The sequence below is a fragment of the Phoenix dactylifera genome, chromosome 16 (genome assembly GCF_051530095.1).
Source record: "Phoenix dactylifera cultivar Ajwa chromosome 16, Ajwa_hap1_PhDact_Kaust_v1.1, whole genome shotgun sequence".
In the NCBI taxonomy this organism is placed as follows: domain Eukaryota; kingdom Viridiplantae; phylum Streptophyta; class Magnoliopsida; order Arecales; family Arecaceae; genus Phoenix; species Phoenix dactylifera.
In genome coordinates, this window is record NC_143205.1 from 10,141,456 (window position 1) to 10,167,594 (window position 26,139).

Here is a 26,139-nt window from a genome sequence, read left to right on the forward strand (position 1 = left end):
ATATATTATAATATGCAGGTATACTTTTTTAACTTTCATGCATAAGTGTAAAATACTAACTCATATATATATATGTGTGTGTGCGCGCGCGCGCGCGCAGGTAAATATTATTTGGTGGATGTAGGATATCTTCACATGTTGGGATATATGGGGCCTTACAAAGGGGAGATGTATCATTTACCAGATTTTCGACATAGAAGTCAACCAAGGGGTATGCATGAAATCTTTAATCATGCACATTCCTCCTTGAGATGCACTATTGAGAGGACATTTGGATGCTGAAAAAGTAGATGGAGAATATTGAGTACCATGCCCAACTTTTCTTATCATAAACAAGTCCAAATTGTGGTGGCTTCCATGGCTATTCATAATTTTATTAGAAATCATGCAATCAAAGATTTGGAGTTTCAGTCTATGATGATAATGAGGATCTACTCCTTTCTGATTGTTTAAAGATTAATGAACCACATGAAGAATTGAGTGCAGAGCAAAGCCAAATATTGGGTAATCATGAGATGGATATTCTGCGTGATCATATTGCTTCTCAACTTATAGCTCGTTGACTTCTAAGTGCAGAGCAAAGCAAATGCTGTTTTATTTTGTATTTGACCAAACATGAATGTTACTTGTATTTTTGTTGCTACTACATCAACAATGTAAAAAAGTATGAACAAGGTAAAGTTAGAGAAGATGGATATTAACTATATGCAAGCCTTGATTAACTATGTACTAAGATATATTATGTGTGTACCAGGCTATATTAACTGTGTTCAATCCTTATTTAACTGTATACGAAGCTTACTTAACTATGTGCCAGGAAGACTTAACTGTGTGCTAGAAAGGTTAAACTGTGTGCCACGAAGACTTAACTGTGTGCCAGGCTATATGAAGTGTATTCCAAGCCTTATTTAAACTGCGTACATAGAATATGCCAAATAGTTTCTCATCTATGTGATTCTCATCTAAACATCTAGTAATCATTTAATCAATTTTATCACATAGCTAGAAAAATTGTTAGAGAGATAAATGGTCATACGAAGGATGAAAAATTGGTTTACACTAATCATTATAATATTTTATACCTTTATTATTGTATTATACTATAAATATAATATTATAATACATTATATCATAATATATTAATATGTTATGTTAAATAATTTAATATTATGTTATATTATGAAAAATTAATTTATACTAATAATTATAATATTTTATACCTTTATCATTGTATTATACTATAAATATAAAATTATATTACATTTTATCATAATATATTAATATGTTATGTTAAATAATTTAATAGTATATTATATTATAAAAATTAATTTATACTAATAATTATGATATTTTATATCTTTATTATTGTATTATACTATAAATATAATATATATTACATTATATCATAATACATTAATATGTTATGTTAAATAATTTAATATTATGTTATATTATGGAAAATTAATTTACTCTAATAATTATATTACTATTATGCTATGCTATACAATGTCATATTACTATATTATAATAATATTATTTTACATTACAATAATATTATACTATATCATATATTTATGTATTAATATATGTTATGTTTTACTATGCTCTGTTGTATAATACTATGTAATGTCCTTTATTGTAATTTTGTTATATAAAAGTAATTTCTCAGTTTGTTTATCAAATACATGTTAAAGTGCCACAACACTTTACAAATATAGTTACCAAATAGTAAATAGCTTTTTATAAAAGCTCTACTTCAGAAAGTTCTATTTTCAACAACTCTACTTCTAACAGCCTCCCCCAAACCGGGCCTAATATAGGTACAGAGCGTTAATTGGGTCTGGTTCATATATTCTGTGCAAGCCCAACCCTCTTGACACCTATAAGGCGACCACAAACCGCCACTGCCCCGCACCTTTCGCCCCGTTTCCCCGGTTGCGTTTCTCTTCTATAAGCGCATAGCAAACCCCGTCCCATCCCATCGAGGGGTCAAACCAGGCCTAAAACCCTCCCCCTTTCCCTCTTCTTCTCCTCGTCGCCTCCGCCCTCGCCGGCGATGGGAGTCGCCGGGAATTTCTGGGACCTCCTCAAGCCCTACGCCCGGAACAAGGGCGTGGACTTCCTCCGGAACAAGCGCGTGGCCGTCGACCTCTCCTTCTGGATCGTCCAGCACGAGGCTGCCATCCGCCACAAAACCCCTCGCATCCGCAGCCCCCACCTCCGCACCACCTTCTTCCGCACCGTCTCCCTCTTCTCGAAGGTTCGATTCAATCTCTTTCTTGAATCCAACCCGAGGACAGATTCAAGTTTGATTGATGGATCGAGCACTGTGCGGTGTTCTTGCTGCAGATGGGGGCGTTCCCGGTGTTCGTCGTCGACGGGGAGTCGTCGCCGTTGAAGGCGCAGGCAAGGATAGAGCGCTTCTTCTGCAACTCCGGTGTCGATCCCTCGGCGCTGCCGAAGGCGGCGGAAGGGGAGGAGGCTCCCGTGAAACAGAGGAATCAGGCATTCACCAGATGCGTTCAGGAGTGCGTGGTGAGTGGAAAATGATACATCTTTTTTGTGGCTATTTATTATGATGTTGTTATGGGGGATGTATTTGGAATTAGGGGATAATGCAATGTTGCTCGTGAGGATATTATAAAGTGGGAGATAAAGTTTTATTGGTTGTTCTTTTTGTTATCAGGTAGATACATTTTCTTTTTAGATGTTTATTGGATGCCTTTATGAGGTGGAGGAAAGGTATATTCATTAAATTTGTCGAGGACTTGGAGAGTAAAGAGTTGGCTTGATAGTATCAGGTCGGTTGGAAGGGGTTTGGGCAGAAGGTTTAGTAATGGTAGGTTGAGAGTTGCTGCATGATGTCTACAGACAATGTGCTTAATCTGACAGTCATAAACCCAAAATGGATATAAAATTTATTGATTCGATCTCATTTAAATTTGAGTATGCATAAGCATCATGGATTTCAGAGTTGCTAGAACCAGATTTGACCCCATCAGTATTTGACTGAGAATTAAGGTCCAAATTCGATATACTTGCATTATCATTATTTGTTGCAGGCTACATTATCATTTGGACCTAATATATTCTCTTCTAAGGGGGGACACTTTGATGTTTTTCTTGACCAATGTTTCTAATAATTATATATATTCTAATTTGTGGAAAGAGCAAGACAATGAAGCAATTCTTGCAAGTTGCAACCCTAGGGCCATTAGTTGGAGCTTGATGCAGAGAGGGGTATAGTAAATGGATAACTGGACCAACCAAATCGGTAGTATTTTTTGCACCCTCTATTGTCTAAACTAATCAATTTAGTGGTAATCTAATGTTTTTTCTGCCACTAATTGAAAATTGCTCATAGTATTGACTTGCAAAGTAAAGAAGATGAGCATGAAGCTGAAGAATGAAATTTCTTTTCAATATAACTGAAAAAGTTAATAAAATTGTTATCTACAAAAAAAGAGCGGCCTAGTTCATGAGGCTCCTACTATTATGGGGTCTGGGGAGGGTTAGATGTATAGTCTTATGCTTGTGCGTAGAGAGGTTGTTTTTGTGTTTTGAACCCGTACCATGTAGATCACACTGAAGCAACCTTACCATTGCAACAAGACTCACCTTCAATAATAAAATTACTATCTACAATGCATCTAAATCCTAACAGCATCAATTGGCTTCCTCTTGTGCTCATCCTGTCTCAAGAACTTCTTGTTGCGCTTCTTCATGTTGTTCCACTGTCTCAGTATCATGTCTTGATAGAGACTAATTCCATGATATCTTGAGACAAGACCATTGGATCAAAGATATGTTTCCTCATGATTGTTAATCTCATCATTCTTGATTGATTGTTGGATGTTGTATGCTCAACATTCTTCAAAGCAAGTTGAATCATCTAGTGGTTTATAATGCACTGATTATTGATTCAAATATGTTATTCTCAGAATATAGGCCTTGTGATATATATAGAACTCTGCTCTTGGTTAGAGACCTAGAAGTCCGTTGTCATTTATATTACCTTTGATTTTTTTGGGATAATCTTGAATATTACCTTTGATTTTTTTGGGATAATCTTGAATATTACCTTTGATTTTTTTGGGATAATCTTGAATATCCAGTTAGTAACATCCTTTTGTCTGAGCTTCAAGGAAACTAGCAATTGATAATTTGTAGTTTTAAAAGTGTCACTTGTATATGGAATGAGTTCCTTATGTGGTCCTCTCCATCATTTTGTTTCAAGGAAATTGAAGCAAACAAGCATCCAGGTGTTTGTGCAACTCTTGCAGCAATTTTTGCATTTGCTATAAATAAGGAGTTTTAATTTTAGATGTTATCATACTTTTTTTAGAGAAAAGATTGGACGGAGTCCAATTGGATTTACCAATATAATGAACTTGAGATGAGTACATTCCAAGCGACTTAGATGTTAACATACTAATAACATAATACTCATCATAATTTGGATCCATGTTCTTAGTTTTTGACCTGTTTTTATGATTGGCTGTCAACCTGACATCAAACCTTTCTCATCCAGGCTTGGGACTCACAATGGTGATGTTAGCAGACGAATAACATAGCATACCCATCTTTCTCATGAAAACAACCAAAAAGTAGAAAAAATTGTTGACTAAAAGAAAAATAGAAAGAACTCTTGATTTCTAATATTTACATACATATCCTTTCATGGAGTCATCCTTGTGCTTACAGATTAGGTCCTTTCACGTAACAATATTTCTTAATATCGTTGTCTCAGAAAACACACCTCCATGAAATTTATACTCCTTGGAAATCCAATTTTTGGTAAACCCAAGAGAAATGAATACTTTATGGAAGTCCACCATACTCAACACACTGATATCGATTAGTTTGGAAGAAAACAGAAAAGAAAAAAGAATGATTGGGCCATCTAAGACTACATGGGCAAGAGAGAAATTAGACAGCGGATGATAGAAATCTGAAGAATCCAAGTCTAATATCTCCAAGAGACCCACCATGAATGAAGAGGCCATAATTATGGAAGTCAGTTGAGAGGTTAAACGGGGGTGGCATGGTGGGACGTGGTGGAAGGTGGGTGAAGAATGAGTGGCAATGGATTGGAGGAACAAGGAGAGAGGTGGTCGAGGGCAGCGGTCAGAGGTGGATGGAAAGGATCAATTGTGTTGGAGTGTGAGGAAGAGTAGAGGAAAGAGGAAGAGGCAGGAATCAAAAGAAAATACTCATTCAAAATCATGAGATATGGTAGTTCCAAATTACCAGAAGGACCTGTGGATTGCAATAGATATAAGGGCATAAGTTGTTATCTTACACAGGGAAAATCTAACTGATTAGTTCCGTAGGTATAATACACACACACACACATACACACACAGGGTGTAAAGAAAGGACTTGATATAAGGACTTGATACACACCTACCACCAAATTCAATGATTGTTGTTGAAAATGGAAATTTAAACTATTGAATGTGATCTAGAAGGCTAGAATGTGTATCTCTAAAGATCATCTATTTTGGAGACCCCTAGCCCAACCATTAGGTCGTCCCGAAATCAACACACTATATCATTGCACCATTATGACTTGATGCATAGGCTAGATGTCTCTAAAATAGATGATCTTTTATAGATAAACATTTGCCTTCTAAATCACATTCGATGGTTTAAAATTTCATTTTCAATAACAAATATTGAATTTGGTGCTAGGTGTAGGGTACTTTCTTTACAGCCCGTGTGTATTATAACTACACCTATACATACATAAATCTATGTATGCATATATATATATATATATATATATATAGAGAGAGAGAGAGAGAGAGAGAGAGAGAGAGAGAGAGAGAGAGAGAGCATTTGGCGCCAAATGTTTCCTAGAGGAAATCAGTGAAGGGCCTCTCAGAATAAAATTCAATACCATTGTTCATGATTTGGGATGCGTAAAATACTTCAAAACTAAAAACCATTTATTTTTTAGCTTTCTTGTCTGTGCATCTAGCTAGCAAAAAATAGACAGTAACAATATAACTAATGAACAAAAATATAGGACAAACTATTTAATTTGCAAGTCAAACCATTGATCTTGATTTAAATATTTTAAAACACATCTTAATTAAATTTCATCTAATTTGGATCATAGTATGCCATATCGGCCCGAACTGGACGGTACGGAGCGTACCGTACCATGTCAGTTCGGTATTGGTACCCAGTACGGGGGGCATACTGACACTCGGTATGCCAAAAAAATTCTATACTGTACCGTACCGACATTGTGCTAGTGTGATACCAGTACAGAGTCCGGTACCGAGACGACGAACCTTGATTTGAATGTTTCTATGCTGAAGATCAAAATATATTATACCATTGAAGTTGTCAGTTTTGTTTCCATTGGATGCACAATTAAAAAACTCAAAATTCATGATTTTTTTTTTTGCTTCTAGTCATTTTATATATCATAGATATGATCAATCATGCTGATTTTTATTTTGAATGTTTTTCATTGGGAAGCATGTGGAGCCAAATGCTCTTAAATGCCTATCTATCTATCTATCTATCTATCTGTATACATATTTTGACGAAAAAAGCTCTGATCCCAGTTTGGGACTTCCTCTTCATGTCACGAGAGGCATTCGATACTTTGAACTTTCATATGTATGAGAGAAAGAAGAATTGTGATCTTCACTACTGGGTTGTGGGAGAAGAAGGATTTTGGAAGCAGTCCCCTCTCTAAAAATATATGTTTGGGAATAACCATGTGAAAACTTTTATTATTCTCAAAATACCCCAATCCCATAATACTCTTATAGTATTTGATATTTTAACTATCCTGTTGATATTCTCAGAATACCCCTCCTACAACTAGAGTTACGCACGTGATTGCAGATGTTCTCAAAAATCTTCAACCCATTTGATGAATCTGTCCAATGAAAAAATATGGTTTCCTTTTTGCTTAGATTCCTACTATTATAGTTGACAAGGTAGGGAGAAAAAGAAACCTCTTGTTATTCTGAGAGAACTTTTAGCTGGCTGGGTTGTTGTGGCAGTCCAGTGAGAAACAAAGAAAAGAAAAGGAAAGAAAAAACTGGTTTGCTTTCATGGGAGGATTCCTCTCATTATAATCGAGATAGAGAACAGGAGAAATCACTCAAAGAAAGTTCTTAGTTGGGTGGGCATTATAGTGTGGCCTGAGAAGGAAGTGTAATTATAGGGATAGTGTGCTTTTTAAAAATATATAATATTTAATGGCCAAGGTGATTAATGGCAATTAGAATTCCTGTTGAGAAATAAGAAGAAAGATATATTTTTTTTTCATTTCAATTGAAATTCATATTAGAAGGATTAGAAAAGAGATACTAATTTAAAAGAAAGATTCGAAAGAAATGAAAGATATCTAAGTTGAGTAAACTAAAACAAAATTTTTGCTTTTTTCTTGTCTACTGCGGTGGGGCCCAATTGAGATGTGTGTTCTAGGAAAAGAAATTAAAGGGAGTACATGTAATCTACATGAGATAAAGGCATTAGCTTCACGCTTCAAGAAAAGAATGGATATATAAAAATTCTAATTAAAGAAGGAAAGTTAAGAACTTAAAAACTCTAGAACTCGAGAAAGGAACCATGTATCAAAAGATATCAAAAAATTATTATTTCTCTTAAATCCTTAATTCTTAAATATATAAATCCTTCAACCGTACAAAAATGTCTTAATTTTTCGATTGTTCAATTATAAAAATAACCCTAATCAAAATATTCTGTTAAATTTAAAATATTTCTATAGCAACTCTAGTTAAATTTCTTTCTTAGAAGCCTTAATAAAACGTCCAAGACTTTTGTAGAAGAAGGAATTCTAAAATTATTGGACTTTGAGAATAAGAAATGGAAGAGTAGAGAATCAACATGAGACAGAAAATTAGACTTAACAAGAAAGAAGAAATTCAGAAATTTCTAAAATATTGAGACTCTAAAATCTTTTAAGGGAGGAGGAATAATGATCATCCTAAACCAAGAGATGAAGGTAAGATTTTTAATTCATTAGAAGAAAATAATCATTGATTAATTATTTTTAGATACTTTTAGAATTTAGGTTTTAATTAAATAATCTCAAATCTAAAAAAAAATTAGAAATCATGTGCACCTGCACGTGCATTGTAACTAGTATATGTGCGTATGCGTGTGCATATATATTTTTTAGTTGTTTTGAGTAACCAGCTTGAATTAAAAATGCGTGCATCAAATGTTTTCTTCAACTTAATTGGGGGGGGGGGTGAGTAACTTGAGGTAGGAGCAAATTTGAGAGCTGGGAAACAAGGTTTTTTAAATAGTATAGGAAGTTGAGTGTTGAAGCATCTCTTTGTGAAGTAAAATTGAGTATAGCAAAATGATCAGATGTTAGTGATTTGGGATTTATTGGTTTTCTTTGTAAGTGAACTTGGTGATTCTTTTTGAAATAACATATGTTAGATGGATTCCAAAATCCAAAAATGATATGATAATACAATAGGTTCGCCGTCTTAGTATCGGATTCTGTACCGGTAGCATCCTATTACAGTGTCAGTATGTGGTACGATACGAGATGACGAGGGATACTGAGTGTCAGTATGGTACGAGACTGCATACCGGTTCTGTACCGATATGACGAATCTTGCAATACATAGTATGTCTTCATAAAATATTGCTTGGAACTTCTCTATATACACACCCATCATACAAGACAATCCTCAACTTTGAACTTATAAGCCCATGGAGGTAGCATTTTTAATCTTGGAGGATGTGATGATTAAGAATACCACATGAAAATCTGAATGATAATTCTGATACAGCATTTGTAATGAATCACTTGCATGTATGTATTGTCTTCATGTTATTGGATCTAATAATACTGGAGTGCCACCTTTCCTTGCAATGCTTCTTCCATGCATGATGGTGAAATTGAGGTTGGAAAGACTGATTTGATAAAGGATACCAAAGAGATATGTACATATGATGAGGATGTGCCAGAGAAATGACATTGGAGGGAATGAAAATGCCCAAGTTGCATTCATAGCTAACCTTCACAACTTCCGAAAATATTACATCACTTAAGCACACCATGTAAGAGGATGGAAATATTGTTATCTTGATCTCTAAGGAGATTGATTAATAAAATATCACGTATAAGCCCCTCCTACCTGGGGCCTGGCATTGTAAGCATGCCATATCCATACAGTGTTGAGACTAGATATGCATTAATTCACAACCATGCTAAGCTTTAATACTTAGTTTAATTTCCCCTAATGTAAACCAGTTCAGACTGTTACAAATATATGAAGGACAAATAACATCACTTTAATCAATATATACAAATCTAGTTCATTAGTGCTATAATGTATCCAAAATTTCTTTGATGATCGATGTTTAAAGTATGGGCTGTCAACACCAAAAGTTTTCTCAAATTTCATAGATAAATGTATCGACAGATTATTGTAAGTGTTGCATGCTTATATCTGGTAGTGTAAGAAGCTCAAATGCTGTCGGCATTACTCATGATCTATCCCATGCATTGTATGTAGTGCGTAACAATGAGATGGGCATTGACCACCATGATACTAAGTAGTACTTTGACACTTAACTGCACAAGGCTGGTATGAATTTGAGTGGCCATAGTGGGCTTAGCACTGCAAAATATATGCTGGGTGTCTACTGTTTGTAGGGCCAAAGATTGCATGAGTCTGATGTTTTCAACTATGATTCTGATGGTGCAAGTAAAATGATAAACAAACCATTTGAGAAATACTATTTCAGAAAAAACTGAGTTAAAAGTATGCTATTATGACACCAGATGCATAAAACTTCTTTAGCTTATGACTTATCATCACCAGTAGATCATCCCATTTATTTGGTTTATGCAGAGGCCTTCGTTAGTAGTTTTCATGCCTCAAGATTTATTGGACTTTGATGCTTCATATGGTGTAGGTTCTTCTACTTCATGATTCAGATTGAAAACAAGAAAACATGATTAAATTATTTAAACTAAAATGATTGAAAAGATTGGTTTGTCTTTGTATATTTTTAGACACAAAGTGTTAGTTGTGTTGTTTGGTTGAGCATGGGTTTAAAGGGGAATGCAAGTTACATGCTTGTACACTGCACATAAAATGATATGTACATGTACAAGCTATCTTGCAGCAATGTATGTCGAATTTGAGTCATTATGGATATTGTATTGTTTTTCAACTATGTACCATGCCTAGGGTTTGCTATCTCGGATCCAGACCTGGTACCACCCTATTACTATATCGGTATTCTCGGTAATGGGGCCGGTTCGGCATATTGACACTCGATATGCCCTCCGTACCACATACCAGTTCGGTACCGATGCAGTCGGTACGCATCGATAACGACGAATACAACAATTATGATCATGCCAATAACATACATAGTAGATAACATTGGTAGATAACATACATGGTAGATAGTATCAATAAGGTATGTCCTTTAGGATACATATGGTAGATATAGAGCTAATCACGGTCCAGGCGGCCTGCTCAACCCAGCTCGAAATCTAGTGGCTTGGGCTGTAAAAATTGGCTTGTGGAACAAGCTTGGGCAAAAAAGGAGGCCCGATCTAAAAATTGGGCCAGACCTGGAAAAATTAAAAAAAATGGTCCGGCCTGGCCTGAGATTGCGTATATATATATTATATGTTAATTATATTAACTAATTATATATTATAATGAAATAATAATGTATTATATAGTCAATAAACTAATTCATCTCACATAGATAAATAGAAGTAGTCCTAACTCTCTAACTTTACAAACTCTCAGTCAAGGTATGCTGAACCGGACCGGAAGCTGTACAGGTCGGCGACCGGATCGGTTCAGCGTGTTCGGTACTGTTTCGGTACCAGGCCCGTATTGGGAAAGCCCAGTCGGAGTCGGAGAAGGAGAAGAGAAACATCGAACAAGCGGAGGAGGGAGGGAGAAGGAGCGGCCGCGGCCGTGTCTCCTGTTTCTTTCGACTTCACTTAAAAATCTCTAAATTTTTTTTGCGGCCGCGTCTCCTGTTTTTTTCGAAACAGGGGATGCGACCGCGCCCCCACGGCCTTCGCCGCGCCCCGGCGGCCTCCACTGGCCCCCTGTAGCCCTCTGCAGGTGTCCGCGGCGGTTGCTTCTCCCTCCCTCCTCTGCTCGCTCGCTGTTTCTTTTTTCTTCTCCGGTTTCGGCGCGAACCGGTTTCCATGGCGGAATTGTATTGGTAAGCCACCGGACCGGTCCGGTATGGGCTGAACTGGCTGGTACGGGCCATTTCAGCATACCATCTGGCCGGTTCAGCATACCATGCTCTCAGTTACCTATACCGATTATCGGCTAAATCATACTATTTGGATATTATTTTGCAGTACAAAATTATATTGCACTTAGCCAATAATAGTTGGGGAGGGGGGAGAGGAAATTGGGCTTGGTGGGCGGGCTTGGGATTGGCTCTTCAAGGTTGGGTTGGTCCAGGGTAGAAATGTAAGTCCAATGTTCGGGCCGAGCCTGTGCATCGGCTTGGGGCCTAACTTCTACTTTAGAGTCTAGCTCGAGCTTGGCCCAGTACAGTGTTTGATCAACTCTAAGTAGATAGCATTGATTTAATCCTTAAATATACAAATATAACAAAAGTAACTTTTTTCGGTGGGTTTGCGGGGGTGTTGGGGTGGGGGAGGGGTTGAATCTGGGTGGGGCTAAACCTTGGTAAAGCCGATTGGCCAAACAAAACACCGATTACATAAGGTTAAAAAAAATAAGGGCACCCAAGCCTCACAAGGAAAACCAAGTCTGGTACTTTTCACAAAGAGCTTACATGTGGCAGATAGTGGCATATATAGAGAAAACGTTCACTTAGTCAAGAAAATATCCAGTAGGGGCTCCTTTACCATCTTGATTATGCTGTGAGCTTTGATTGATTGCATTATTCATGTTTACACTGCTATAAGTAATTTTTTGGGTCCTTTATATTTTTTTTTGTTTATTTATTTATGCCCTTATTTCACTAGCATTTCCTGCTTAAGGCATTATGTGCTTTTTATCTCTCTCGCTCTCTCTAAAAATGCTAGGTCAGACTAATATCTCATTTGCAGTATGGATGGAATTTCATCTGGTCACATGTTCCTTATGTTGGTTAAAATTTGGATGATAAAACTTTTGGTCATTTTCTTTACTTCAGTTGGATATGTGGATCTTTTACAATCATACAACTTTATTCATTTTTTTACATCAATTGGATATCTGGATCTTTTACATCAACAGGAGCTCCTCGAACTCCTAGGGATGCCAGTTCTAAGAGCATGTGGTGAGGCTGAAGCCCTGTGTGCGCAGTTAAATAGTGAAGGTCATGTTGATGCTTGTATCACTGCTGACAGTGATGCTTTCCTGTTTGGGGCGAAATGTGTCATAAAGTGCCTCCGCTCCAATTGTAAGGTAAGCAATGGTGGTTTACAATTCAGTAAGTCACAATAGTTTTCCATCAATGCTCCTACATGATATACTGGAAACTTTCTTGTTTTTTCCATGATCTGTCTTAATGTGCCCTTATGTGTAAACTAAAATTGATCTTACAATTTATTCTGGATCATCAGGTCCACTATATGACAGATAATATTAATTAAAAATGTAAAGAATATAAAAATATTAAATATAAAAAAATGCAGAAACAACAGAGAAATTTAGCAATCTCTTCAAGGTTTGATTTTAAATGATTAATAGGTACAACCAAGGTTAGCTGTCTCGATATCGGACCTTGTATCGGTGTCACACTAGCACAGTATCGTACAGTACGGTACGAAATTTTTTTGGCATACCAAGTACTGGTACCGAACCAGTACGGTATGGTACGTTCCATACCGTCTGTTCGGGCCGGTACGACATACCATGTGTACAACTACAATTAGAAAGAATAGAGAGAAAAAAAAGAAAATAGAGAATGAACATCTAGACAATGATTTTCATCTACTTAATTTAAAAGGAAAACCCTTGCATCTAAGATGAATTAAATGTGCTCGTTATTATATAATTATTGTTCATGTTTGATGCAGCAAAAGCAGTTTAAAATAAATAAAAATTGAAACTAGCACTATGGTTCCTGTCATGCGTATTGCATTGGGTCCTCCTCTGAGGTTCATTAGAAAAAACTACTTCAAGGTATGCCGTCTCGGTACCAGGCCCGTACCGTTGTCGCACTATTACTGTGTCAGTATTATACGGTACGGAGCCGGTTCGACATACCGAGTATCAATACGTCCCTGTACCATGTACCGGTACCGAACTGGTATGGTACGGTGCAGCATGCTCTGTATAGTTTGGTTTAGTATATTTCGTACCGTCCGATACGGTACGGTATGGCGAACCTTGTTTTGAATGGTCTTGAGTTTGAAAAAGGAAAAAAATTGATCCTAAAAGTAGCTCTACGTTTAAGTCGCCCATATTTCGTGCATAAAGGTCAGCTTTATTCTCTTAGGGCGCTAAAGAGAGGTGCACATAAAATTACCAAAAAAATTTTTTCCTTTTGTTTTCATTTTTTTCCCTGTGTGCAACAGCCATTAACTTGATCTGCTGCTGATTGCAACAGATTGCTGATTACCTTTCTTTTATAACTCTGAGACTTTGTATAATCTGCTGCTGATTGCAGAAGAAATTATCAAATGAAAGTAAATGAAATCAAGTTACCAGTAGTAAAGAGCTAGCACTGGTTTTGCTTGCTTGTCACCATGAAGTCCTTGGTTAGTCTAGGCAATAGACTTGGCCTTTGTAGGTTGTCACCTAGGTGCCTAAGCAATTGCATAGGTGACTGACTTCAATGGAAGCCATTCAAATTTTCATTCAACTACTCATTTTTCTAATTTAGGTTGTAATTTAATAAACTAGAACTTACATTGGGAGGAGGAAGAATTTAGGGTTGATTTGGGGCGGTTTAATGATGCTAGGTATAAACCTATAGTTGATTGGACATTCTTTTCATATCTGAGTTTTCAATAAGGTGAACTACATGGGAAGTTTTGTAGTGGAAAATATGCAAGGGATGATTTGGGTTAGCTTATAGTTTCTGGATCTAGGGTTAATATATGAACATATTGACAAAGGTACAGAAACTTATGGAGGGTAGATGTAGGCAAATGTGGAAAAGGGATAAGTCTGGATGCATTCCATTGTGATCTTCAACTATGATTGAGCCTCATAATTGAGAGAAAGAATGAGAAAGAAAGATATGATAATGCAGACTTGCTCTGGAGGGCCTAGCCCTCACATTACACGAAGCAGAACTCAAGGGGAAAGAAGGCTTCTTCTATTCATCAATGTTGCTTCATGATCCTGCAAGAGAGGAAACATTGCTAGATATTATATGGATATTCATTAGCAACTAGAAACACTTTTTAACACAATTTTTGTAGTACAATCTATGCTCAACTTGTAACGGGTAGAAATAATATTAATTAGTATAATATTTCTTTTATCCATTTTCGTTTTAAGTATGTAATACTTGAGCATCACATTTTATGCAGGAGCCTTTTGAGTGCTACTACATATCAGATGTTGAAGCTGGTCTTGGTTTGAAGAGAAAACAAATGGTAGCCATTGCTCTTCTGGTTGGTAATGACTATGATTTGCATGGGGTATCTGGGTTTGGGGTTGATACGGCTGTCCGATTTGTAAAGTTGTTTAGTGAGGATGAGATCTTGACTAGGTAATTTTATTTGTTATGTATGTAAACATTTTCAGAAAATCACAGTTCCTGCATAATCTATATGTACCTAAGTGTCTAATACTTCGTAATTCATACAGGTTATGTGAGGTTGGTAAAGGGGTTTTCGCTTTTTCAGAGGGAAGCATCAGTTTGGCCATGGATTCCCATGTGCCCATTTCAAATGAGGTTTCACCAAGTGCAAGATCTCAACACTGCTCGCATTGTGGTCACCCAGGCAGTAAGAAAGCTCATCAGAAGACTGCTTGCGAATACTGTATTCTTAATGGTTCTGAAAATTGCATGGAAAAGCCAACAGGGTTCAAATGCTTGTGCTCCACCTGCGATAAGGTGCATCTATCTATGGATGCTAGCAAGACTTTTTTTTGTGTTGTGTAGATCTAGATAACAATATCTTCAGTTAGATGTGGAAGCTTTTACTGTCAGAATTTAGACTTCGGAGCAGTCCTTTAAATATTTTTTTTTCTATATTTAAGGTTATTATACATAATAGAAAAATTGTGACATGTCCTGTTTTATTTTAGTTTTCCCCCAAACTTCTCATAGTATGTCTTTTTTCTTGTATCACTTTGTTGTTTTTCCTAACTGTCTTTTCTTTTCTTTGGTTTTTACTTGTAGGATCGCAAAACTAAGGAGCAAAAGAAATACGAGAATTGGCAAATCAAAATGTGCAAAATGATTGCTGCAGAACAAAATTTTCCAAACAATGCGATCATTGAATTGTATTTAAGTAGCAACCATGGAAATTATGGCGGTAAGTTTTTAATAGGTAACAGAATCTATGAAGAGATGATTTCTTTTACCTATGAGGAATTAGGAATGAAATGGAAGTTAACAAATGGTTTGAATCAAGGTTCGCCGTACCGGGTCTAGTAGGCTACTGGTTGCCTACTGGACTGGTACGATTCTGGTTCGTTTCGGAACCGGCTGGTACGAACCGGCCAACTCTTCCCCGCTGGAGCCGGAAAAGAAGAAGAGAAGGAGAGAGAGCGCGGGGAAGAGAGGGAGGGAGGAGATCCGTCGCCGCCATCGGAGAGCCGCGGAGGGGCAGCGGAGGCTGGAGGGGGGCGGGGGAGCCCGCGGGGGCGCGGCAATCGATTTGCCGCGGCCGCGCCCCTGCGGGCTCCCCCCCCCACCCCCCCCGTAGCTCTTCGATGGCGGCGACGGGTCTCCTCCCTTCCTCTCTTCCCCGCGCTCTCTCTCCTTCTCTTCGTCTTCTTCGTTTCCGGCACATAACCGCCCCGTATCGGTTTTCACTGCTCCGGCGTACCGGTTACAGGTCGGACCGGTTTGGACTGGCCGGTACGGTCCGGTACGGGCTGGTTCGTTAGGCGTTGGTTTGAATGGTGGTGCCTATTTTAAAGACTGATATATGTTAGTCTTTTGAGATGAAAGAAATCTTAGATAATAATTATTGGATTTTCATTGTTGTGAATTGTTTTAGTTCTTATTAGAAAGGAAATTTGTACCAAAAATCTAAGAAAACTAGTTACCCTATTTATCAGGCCCAGTTTTTGGCTTTAGTTTTTATAAACATTACGATATTAGTCATATTCAGTCATCTTTCCACTTGTAATTGCCTACTTGGTCTAAAAAATTCCATGTGACCGTGGATATTACAATAGGGTTGCAACTTGGGCTGGTTTGGTTGGGTTTGGCTGAAACTTAAGGTAAATAACAGTTGTAGGTAATCAGAAGACAATCTGATTTTGGAGCAAATACTCAAGCCTTGACTTGAGTGCTGCTTGCTTTTTACAAAGACAAGTCAAGTTGAATTTGTTTGGATTATTTCATTTTTGGTGTAAGGTAGTATAAGAGGGAGACACAAGACTTGTACAGAAGGTGAGGGAGGACTTTGTTGGGGTTGAGATTTAAGGTTTGGCAAAGTAGGTGGAGGGTTGTACGGAGTGGGCGGTATGTTAATGTGAGAAGATGACAATTGATAAATCATAAGGAAGTTTGATGTCATACTTCAAGCTTCATCGGGAAATCTGGTTGTCTTGGGATTTGAACTATAACAAGGTGTCAAAAATATGTAATCCCATGCTTAGTCTTGTAATACGGGTGCTATTTATAACAACTGATCTCATGTGAATTCATGATATATGTGACCAATCAAAAGAAACACAAGGCATTTTGATTGAAATTAAATTGATAGCTTGACTAAACAATTGCTTGTAGTGCATGGACCTTAAGCAAATGAATCATGTACCTAGAGGTGGCAACAATTTGGGTCGAGCTCTATTATTAGCAAGGACCAAAGTGCTTGATCCAGGCTTAACCTGACTTCGTAGTTATCTAACCTGCTCTAGACTAGCCAGTCAGACTCGAAACTTGGTGAACCAAGCCTAGGTCTGGTTTGGGTTTTTCATTAGACTGTGTTTGCTTCCAACCTGGTGAAACCTGCAAGATCTGTCCCGGTATCACTTGATGTTGCCCAACTTCGCGTGGATTTTAATGACCTGGTTCACTCGTTTTCTATTAAAAGAATTTGATATAAAAAATAGGGTTAAGTGCTGAATCGAACCCTTGACTCTCACATGATGGTGACTCTCCTCTCCTTCTAGAACGACCAGCAAATGACAATAACTGACTCTTCCAAGTTCCAACCTTTCTAAGAGAGGTGGAAATTACTTTTCCTTCTATTTGGTCCAAAGGGATGACAGAGAGGAGGGTCTCCCTTTAATGTCAAGAACAGCATGGAGTCTTCTCCAAATGTTGCATGATATTGGGCATTGAAGAAAAATATGGTTAATGCATTGTTAACTATCATGGTCTACCAGTTGAAAAGTGATAATGTGGAATGACCTCAGTTGATAAAAGGTTGAAACCAATGTTTGCCATACAAGATGTTCTGGGCATATTGTATCGTACCTACTCAGAACTGGTACGAAAACATCAATCGAGTCGATACAGGCCCTGAATTGGCCCATACCATCTCGAGCTGTATTGTACCGTCCCAAATCGGGGTGTGTACCTTACGAACCGATTCATATTGACTGGTTTTGAGTGGTATTGTGATAAAAAGTGAGAAAGATGTTTCTGTATTGGATGTGTACTATACTGTACTGACCAGTAATGTACCGGTATAGTAGCCGGTATCGAGATTGTGGACCATAGTTGTGAAACATATCCTTCAAAATATGTTGGGTGCATATAACGGCAATGAGTTATTAGCATGGTAGATATCTTATAGTACCATATAATACAATCCATATTTGTGCTTAAACCTTGGTATCCCTCCATAGCAAATAATGGTGATTGGTGTGTTTTTTATTGAATGAGTTGTATGATGTCATTGGATTCAGCAATACTTTTGGTTTGTTTTCTGGTGAGTCTTTATGTGCAAAGCATGATGCACTAGATTATGCATACCCCTTATATGTTTTAAGTATTAGAAAATGAGAAATGAGTATTCTCACAAGTTGTTTGGGATGGAAACTATCGCATAAACAAAATAGAAAATATGTTCTTTATAGAAACTTGCATTTCTCTATATGGAAAGTAATCATTTTATCCATGTATAATCTTCTTTTCTTTTCTGATTCACTGCAAATAATGTAAGGTGGCATCTAATTCTCAAATCTACTAAACCAAGTTAGCCTATTGATTAGGGCATGGTTTTCTAAATGTAAAGCATCAGTTATTAAGGTAATTGTTGCTGGGTTATTTGCAAAAATTTTGATGTGCAAATCAGATAATCACTTTGTTGTGAACTGACATTGCTGCAAGTTACAATTATTGCATTGACTTTTCTGTTGCTTTCGAACTTTTTCCATTGAATAAATTTACTATAAGTTTGCTAGTTCTATATATCTGAAAGTTGAATTTTGTTTGTGACTGGTCTTAAAGATGCATTATTTTCCTGTCTTTTTTGATTTGCTGATGGTTTTATCACCTTCCTCGGGTCCTGCATGTATATATTTTTGAATTTCTGCTTAATGTTTGATATTCTATTATGCAGAAAAAGATGGCCCATCTCTGATGTGGGATAAACCTAAAGTTGAAACTCTGGTTGAATTTTTAAATTATCATCAGCATTGGGAGCCATCTTATATACGGCAACGGATGTTTCCAATGTTAACAACTATTTACTTAAGGGAAGTGGCCTCAAATCCAAATGAAGGCTTACTTCTACATAGCCAGTATGAGTTCCACTCTATTCAGCGACTAAAAGTAAGATATGGCCATCCTTATTACTTGATCAAATGGAAGAAAGCTATCCAGAGTACAGTTATGTATGATGTCTCTGGTGAGCAATCTGAGTCTGAGGAAATGGAGTCCATGGGAGCTAATGGCTCCAATGATATGCTAGATGAACCAGATGTTCCATTGATTCTCACTGACAATGGGTGTTGCTTTCTCTTGACTGATGAAAATATGGAGCTTGTACAAGCTGCATTTCCCAAGGAAGTTGACCGATATTTGGAGGAAAAGGTATGCATTACATTTCTCTTTTAGTACTATGATTGGTGAATCTCAAAGATTGTAGGTTGAAACATTTATTCCTTGTACTGCATTTGTGTATCATTCATTTGCATATAATCCGTTTGATATGAAAAAGCATATGTTTCAGATGTTGATGTAATGCTCTTGAGATAACCATCCTTAACATGATGTGACACTAAATTTTAAGCATGTAGGTGATGCTAGAATAGTGAAGTTTGACAAATTGTGATACCGGATTCTCAATAGGAAGAAAGAGCTTAGACAGATTGAGAGATTAGAGTCCTGTCACTATTCTTCACAAGCATAGGAAAAATAAGAAGCTTAAAGTTTCTGTTCTTATGATTATTCTTTGGTTTAAAATTACTAGTTGACTTTACTGTCTATTGTGCAGGTGTGTGGAACTTATTTTATATCAGCTTCAATTGTTCCACTTGACCCTTAGTTCCTCTCCAATGAAAAATCTTTCGAGACAGAATGTCTCTGGGAGGCTTAAAATTTCTATTCTTTTGACTATGCGTATTTGATTTAAAATTACTAGTTAGCTCTACTGCCTGTTATGCGTGGTGTGTGTAACTTATTTTGTATCAGCTCCATTTGTTCCATTTGGCCATTAGTTCCTCTCCAATGAAAATTCTTTCGAGACAGAATGTCTCTAATCTATTGGTCTTCATGAGTCACCTTCTCATTTCTGACTCTTAAACTTCTGTCCACGATCAAATTTCAATATGGCCATCTTTGTACTACCTGGCACGTATATGTAACATCTAAAATGGCTAGAAGTCACTTTACTTTGATGTTTTATTTTATGATTTTACAAGAAAGTTTACCTTTTACTCTTTTAAGAAGAATAGGCTATCAATTTTAGTTTTAAACCAAGCAGTTTCCTCTATTCTGGTGTAGGCAACCTTTTTATCACATATTGTACCCTGCATGGTAAGGGGCATCACAAGAAAGGATCTTATTGACCATGATGTAATTGCTAGGTGCATCATCTATTGCATTTACTCCTTTCCATGACTAGCCTAGTGTTGTTAGAGGATGAGATGACATTTCCTCTCAATTCTTTTTATTTTTCTTGGTTATTTTTTTATAGCTAAATGGTCATATGTTTTTTGCTGAAAAATAATCATATGTTTCCCCTCCGTGCGACCCTCCGCTAGCCTCCGTCAGATGTCTGCCACTCTCCTCCTCTTTCCCTCCCTCTCTCCCGTTCTCTCTCTCTTTTCCTCTCTCCCGTTCTCTCTCTTCCCCGCCCCCCTCTACTGTGTCAGTACGGGCCCGACACGGGGGTGTACCAACCCATGCCATCGGGCAACCAGTTTGGGCCCCAGTTACGACACATCAATCCTTATGATAGAGAAATCCAAATAACTATGTGATGGGGAGTAAAAATTGGAGTTTATTTTTTTGTATTTTTAGAAACTTTTATTTAAGTAATTTTTAGAATTGGTTTTAGAGTTTTGTTTTAAGTGACATGAGTATAAAAAAGTCTTAAATTAGATATATTTTGGGTTGGACAAGTCAAAAAGTCACTAGGATTTGATCTTTGATTGTTTTAGACATCTTTCTATATAGGACCATGTGCTATTCCGAATTTCTTTTTGGAGATATCTTGGAGATTGGTTTTTTTCCTATTAACAGTCCTAGTTTTCTTGGAAAGTAAGTCATGTAAAGTCTATAAAGGGTCTATAAGGATTGAATGAAAGCATTATATGTGATTTGTTTTGTATGAATGAAAAGATTTTTTTAGGTCACGTTTGGACTTTCTTGTCTTTCTCTCTTTCTATCCTTATTCTCTATTTCTTTCTTTCTTCTTCTTCTTCTTTTATTACTTCACTTTATTTCTTCCCTACTTTGTACTATTCTTTCTAATTTCTGCTGCTATTCTTCTTCTTCATTGTATTGTTGGTATTGTAGATTGATTTTCTGCGAAATATTATTTCAGATCTGTGCTGGAATTAGCATTAGACTTTTTTAATCCCTTGCTGTTCTACATCAATTTGGTATTAGAGCTAAAGGGTTCTGCTTTTTTTTTAGGTCTTTTTCTTGATCCCTTTCTATTCTCTTTGTTTCCTTCTCTTTTCATCATGTTATCAAATGAGAAGTTGAGTTTCGGAATTTATGATCATGAGGATGTCAAATATGAGAAGATCATTTGCCAGATGGATGATAGGTTGATATCTGTGGACAATGATGTGATGTTAATGACTGCACATTGCAAAAAATTGCAGGGACTTTAGGCATTGAAAAGCTCTCTAAGAGTGAACCATAAATCAAGAGTCAAAATAACGAAGAAGCTAAATAAACACTTCATGAAGAGCTTACTATCAAAGCTTCTCAATGTGAAAGACATGATCAAAGTTCGATCAGACAGATGCTACAATTGAAGATTTGTTGATTGGGGATGCTCCAGATGATGATTTATTAGGTATTTTTGAAGGTAGAAGATCACAATGATGAAGATTTGTACGAAGGGCACTCAAGAGGAGAACCCTAAAGGCAAATGATGGAGATAGAGCAATATGAAGATCCGTTCTTGACTGATTCGTTGGATTCAATGAGGATCGCCATCAAAAGTATGAACTGTAGCTTGTTAATTGTCAAGCAATGGGCATTAGGCCAAATAATCAATAGTTCGATTGCGAGAAAATTTTATGTACACCTTCATATCAGGTCTTGATATTCAATAGTGGATTGAGCTTATGAGCGATATCATGAAGATCTTGAGGTTGAAATCTGTGTAGCAGAAATGAATGATGGTGAATAAGAAAAATATAGTTCAAATTTTTTTCCAAAATTTTTATTTAGATATTTTTTTTTGGAATTGGTTTTAGAGTCTTATTTTAAGTGAAATTGATATAAAGAGTCTTGTATGTGGCATATGTTGGGTTGGACAAGTCATGAAATTATTAGGCTTTGGTTTTTGGTTGTTTTATGGGTCTTTCTATATAGGGTTTTGTGCTATTCTAGATTCTTTTTAGGAAATATTTAGGGGATTAGTTACTTGCTTATCAAGAGTCCGAGTTTGTTTAGAAAGCAAGTCATGGAAAGTCCATGAAGAAGTCTTTTAGGGTTGAATGAAAAGTATTGTACATGATTTGTTTTGAATGAATGGAATGATTTCTTTAGATCAGGTTTGGTTATTTTTCAGCTTTCTTTCTTTCTATCCCTCTTCTCTTCTCTCTTTCTTTCTTCTTTCTTCTCTTCTTGTTACTTCACTTTATTTCTTCCTTAATTTGTACTATCTATTATTTTCTTTTATGTCTACTGCTGTTCTTCTTCATTGGATTTTTGGCACTGTAGATTGATTTTTCACCGGATATTAAATCAGATCTGTGTTGGAATTAGCTTTAAACTGTTTTACCCCCTTGCTGTCCTATATCACTAGGGGTATGAGATCCCTTAGGGAATTCGATGTTTGACCTCAAGGACATGGTATTAGGACAGGACATTATCCTATGGATGTGGATATGTTTTTGCTTGTTAGGAAGTGCAAAATGAGGTTAGGATAATTGCTGTAATTGAATGAGAGGAAGGGAGATCCTATTCTTGGAGATTTACGCTTTATGCTACAAATTTATAGTAGAAAAATTGTCAAGGAGCTTGTAGAGGAATAGTATGGGGTTCGACATGTATATAGAAAGATTTTAGTTGTGAAGATCTAACAAAAACTTGAACCTTTTTTGATTAATTTGCATATTAGTGAAGCTCATACTTTGCAATTGCAAGGGTACTGTGTCATGGACTTAGCCCAAAAGTTTTAACTATTGGGAGGACTAGCTCAAGCTAATAAATCCGCATGCCACCTCTTTTATTAGTCGATGTGGGACTATGATAATCTGCCCCACCCAACCTTATGGCACCCCTATCACGACTGATCCTACTCGTGCGGGGGGTCTACCCATGGTCAGGGACCTACTTGACCCTATTAGGTCCTCCTTGACCTTAGTATCCTCCAATGAGAGGCCCACATGACTAATAAAGGTTGTGACCCACACTAGCCATGGCTTTGGTATCACCTGTCATGGACTCAGCCCAAAAACTTAAGCTGTTTGGAGGAGGACCGGCCCAAACTAATAAACCCATGTGGCACCCTTTTTATTGGTCAATGTGGGACTATGACATATGGGACACATGTGGCATTATGCTTTGCCTATGTAAGAACATGAAGTTATGCCTATCTGGTGGTTGGAAATATGTTGCATTTTCTTTTTTCTCCCATCTTTAAAGTAATAAAAGTTATACATGCTGTTACCTTTTCTTACTTTGTATGGATGAATAACATTAGTACTAACTTTTGAGGAAGGTCACAACTCACAACTATGGCATTATGTAGGCTGTGTGGCACAGTGAATTTTTTCTGGAAAAAAATAAAATATTTTGGATGGCGAGTGCATAGCAATAATCAAGGATGAAGACGGAAAAGAAGGATACCCTTATGTTTGAAACTGAAACCAGTGGATTATGAGAAGCTGGCCATAGAAACACCTAAAGTTACACGAGAGCAATTCCTAAAGTAACACCATACATATGATGCAATCTTTTATTGGGGGCCCATGATTTGTACTCTCAATAATCATCATTTTCTATTTACAGCTGCTGTGTTGTATCATTGAAGATATATGTACGTGTGACATCTATTTAAATTTTCTTTAGATATTGCTGATTCATATTTGTGCAAATGGATACCGTTGTGAATTTAGCCTTTTCAATTGAGAATTTAGCTTGATTTCAAATGTCTCGAACGGTCAGGCTGCTGAGGAACAGACGGGATTCTAGCATGTCAGAACTACAACTTAAGACAATCAAAACATAGGTGAATGATGCATTGGGGTATCACCAAAGGTAAACCATATCTGTTTGAGGTTAAATAAGTAGATCCTTATACTAGTTGAAATGCAGTAAAGTCGGTCAAAGAGATTCCACCGACTTGCACTGTCAGACTGCACATAATCATGGATTCTTTAGGTAGGAAATATGCTATGGGAAAGATTGGCTAGAGTTTGGTCTTGTATGGTAACTTGACCACCTCTAAATACTTGTTACAGGAAATGCAACTACAAGCCAAATAGAATCAAACATATTTAAAATGAGGTATGTGTTTCAGTTAGGCTCCTTGGGCTATAGGTTATGCAGTGGAGATAAATTATACTTTACCCATATCAAACTCTTCTTTGACTGCTTCATTTATGCTCTTGAAGTCTTGAGAAGACTTGAATTGTTGCCTCCTGGTTCCATGAGCTTGAATTGTATAACCATTAGTGTAAGTTTCAATTTCTTACCTACCAATTTATGTGAGTAATTCACAGGATCTAAAGTATTTCCAATATCATCCTGTATGCATGTAAATCATGAGAATAATGAAGGTGACACTTTGTTGTAGGCACTCTGCAAGGGTTAAAAATACAGTATGATTGTGTTAAAATAATCCTTAGTGAAAGGAAAGATAGGGTTGACAGACAACTTATCCAGTTCTTTAAAAATGTTGCTGAGTATCAAGAAGACTGTCATGTCATTTTTCTAGTTCTTTGGGAAGCAGACCCTCATGCAAGTTAAAGTGCTTTCTTTACTTCTGCTAAAAGTTAAACCAGAAAATGTTAGACTTGAGACCTATTAGCTGGTAAAATTTTCTGTGAATAATCGAGATCATAGCAGAAGCATTGGAGTCTCTGAGGGATATAGTTTTTGGAAGGGATCATTTGGACCTTATTGAAGGCTGAAGCATTATATGATGCTGAGAAGATAATGCTATCCCTCTGAGAGAAGACCAACTATAGCTATAAAGAATATAGCAATAGATGTGGAGATGATATACCATGTCTAACTGTCCGTGTTCAAGACTTTAGTCACAAAGGAAAACATAAAAAGAAAGAGTCTAAGTCTTCGCACAATTTGAATCAATTGGGTTATAAATTGTATTGGTTCTCAGCTTGCATTATTACCTTGTCAAGTTAATACTGCATATGTGAGGGGTAATGAGAAGGTTGGCCTATTCAGTCTTATCTGTGCATTCTGTTCTCCAGTATTAATGGTGTTTCCTAATTTTGCTACTTTGGTGTATGGTTACATTTTATACAAGCATGAAGTCAGTTTATGAGAATTTTGAACAACCCATTTGCATGCAAATTCCCTGCTCTCTGTTTTATTGTTCTGTAAATATCTCGAGACAGGATTTACAACACTGAACATGTATTAATGGTTGTCCTGTGAATCTTTTGCAGAGATTAAAGGAATCCAAATCAAAAGAAAGAAAATCCAATTCAAGATCTGGCAAAAATAAAGCTGGAATTGCTGACAATTCAGAATCTCCCAAATTGAGTGGCGTTCAGCTTAGCATCACTGAGTTTTACCGTTCAACGAAAGCACTGGGTCAGGCAAAGACAGGTGAGGACCCAGAGAAGAACTTGAACAGAGAAGAGCCACCAAGAGACAACAGAAAGAAGTCAGCTGATTTGGATCAGAACTTGCCGAAGTCTGTGAGGCGGCGTCTCCTATTTGACTGACCAATATTTCTTTTGTTCCTTTCTTTTTGAGGCGGCGACTTCTGCTTTTTATCATGTAGGGCTAGTTTTCTTGCGTGTAATTTACTGAAAAATGATGTAAAGTCCAAGCCTTAGACTAACATGTAAATTATTCTGGCCTTCTTTTGTAAAGAAAAGGAGATTTAGTTTAAGAATCAGCAGGTCATAAATTTCTGGAACACCTGCTCAATTTCCATGTCTGGTTTTGTAATTGACTATTTCATCATCTTTAATAGTGCTCGTTCATTTGGGGGTGATCATGTGGGCACTGGAAGGTTTGGTTGGTGTAATGTCGTCTTACGCAGTGGCTGTTATTTATAACATTCCTGAATCTGGTAAGGGAATTTTAAGATACAATGGTGTATCCTTTGATGAGTGAAAGAAATGTTTCGCCCGGTCTAGAAAGCCTGTGTTCGCTACTTTGGTATGATACTATTTATTGGGGGAAGGGAGGTGGGTGGTCATG

The 26,139-nt window shown here is 36.9% G+C and overlaps 1 protein-coding gene across 5 annotated transcripts; it reads left to right on the forward strand.

The window, feature by feature from the left end:
* The first annotated feature begins 1,903 nt into the window (after window positions 1–1,903).
* LOC103717955 (5'-3' exonuclease family protein) lies at window positions 1,904–25,933 on the forward strand. 5 transcript variants are annotated; one of them, XR_016398613.1, is made up of 10 exons: window positions 1,914–2,260; window positions 2,350–2,535; window positions 12,255–12,425; window positions 14,504–14,685; window positions 14,784–15,033; window positions 15,322–15,457; window positions 18,668–19,140; window positions 23,905–23,997; window positions 24,201–24,246; window positions 25,374–25,933. XR_016398613.1 is itself a non-coding variant. In XM_039114693.3 (8 exons), exons 1-8 carry the CDS (start codon window positions 2,057–2,059, stop codon window positions 25,653–25,655), a joined length of 1,884 nt encoding a protein of 627 aa, XP_038970621.3. In that variant the 5' UTR covers window positions 1,904–2,056; the 3' UTR covers window positions 25,656–25,933. The 5 variants fall into 5 exon arrangements, 3 of the variants coding, with proteins under 3 accessions (XP_038970621.3, XP_089783827.1, XP_089783828.1); XR_016398612.1 differs by having other exon boundaries at window positions 23,905–24,246; XM_039114693.3 differs by lacking the exons at window positions 23,905–23,997; window positions 24,201–24,246 and having other exon boundaries at window positions 1,904–2,260.
* The last annotated feature ends 206 nt before the right edge of the window (window positions 25,934–26,139 follow it).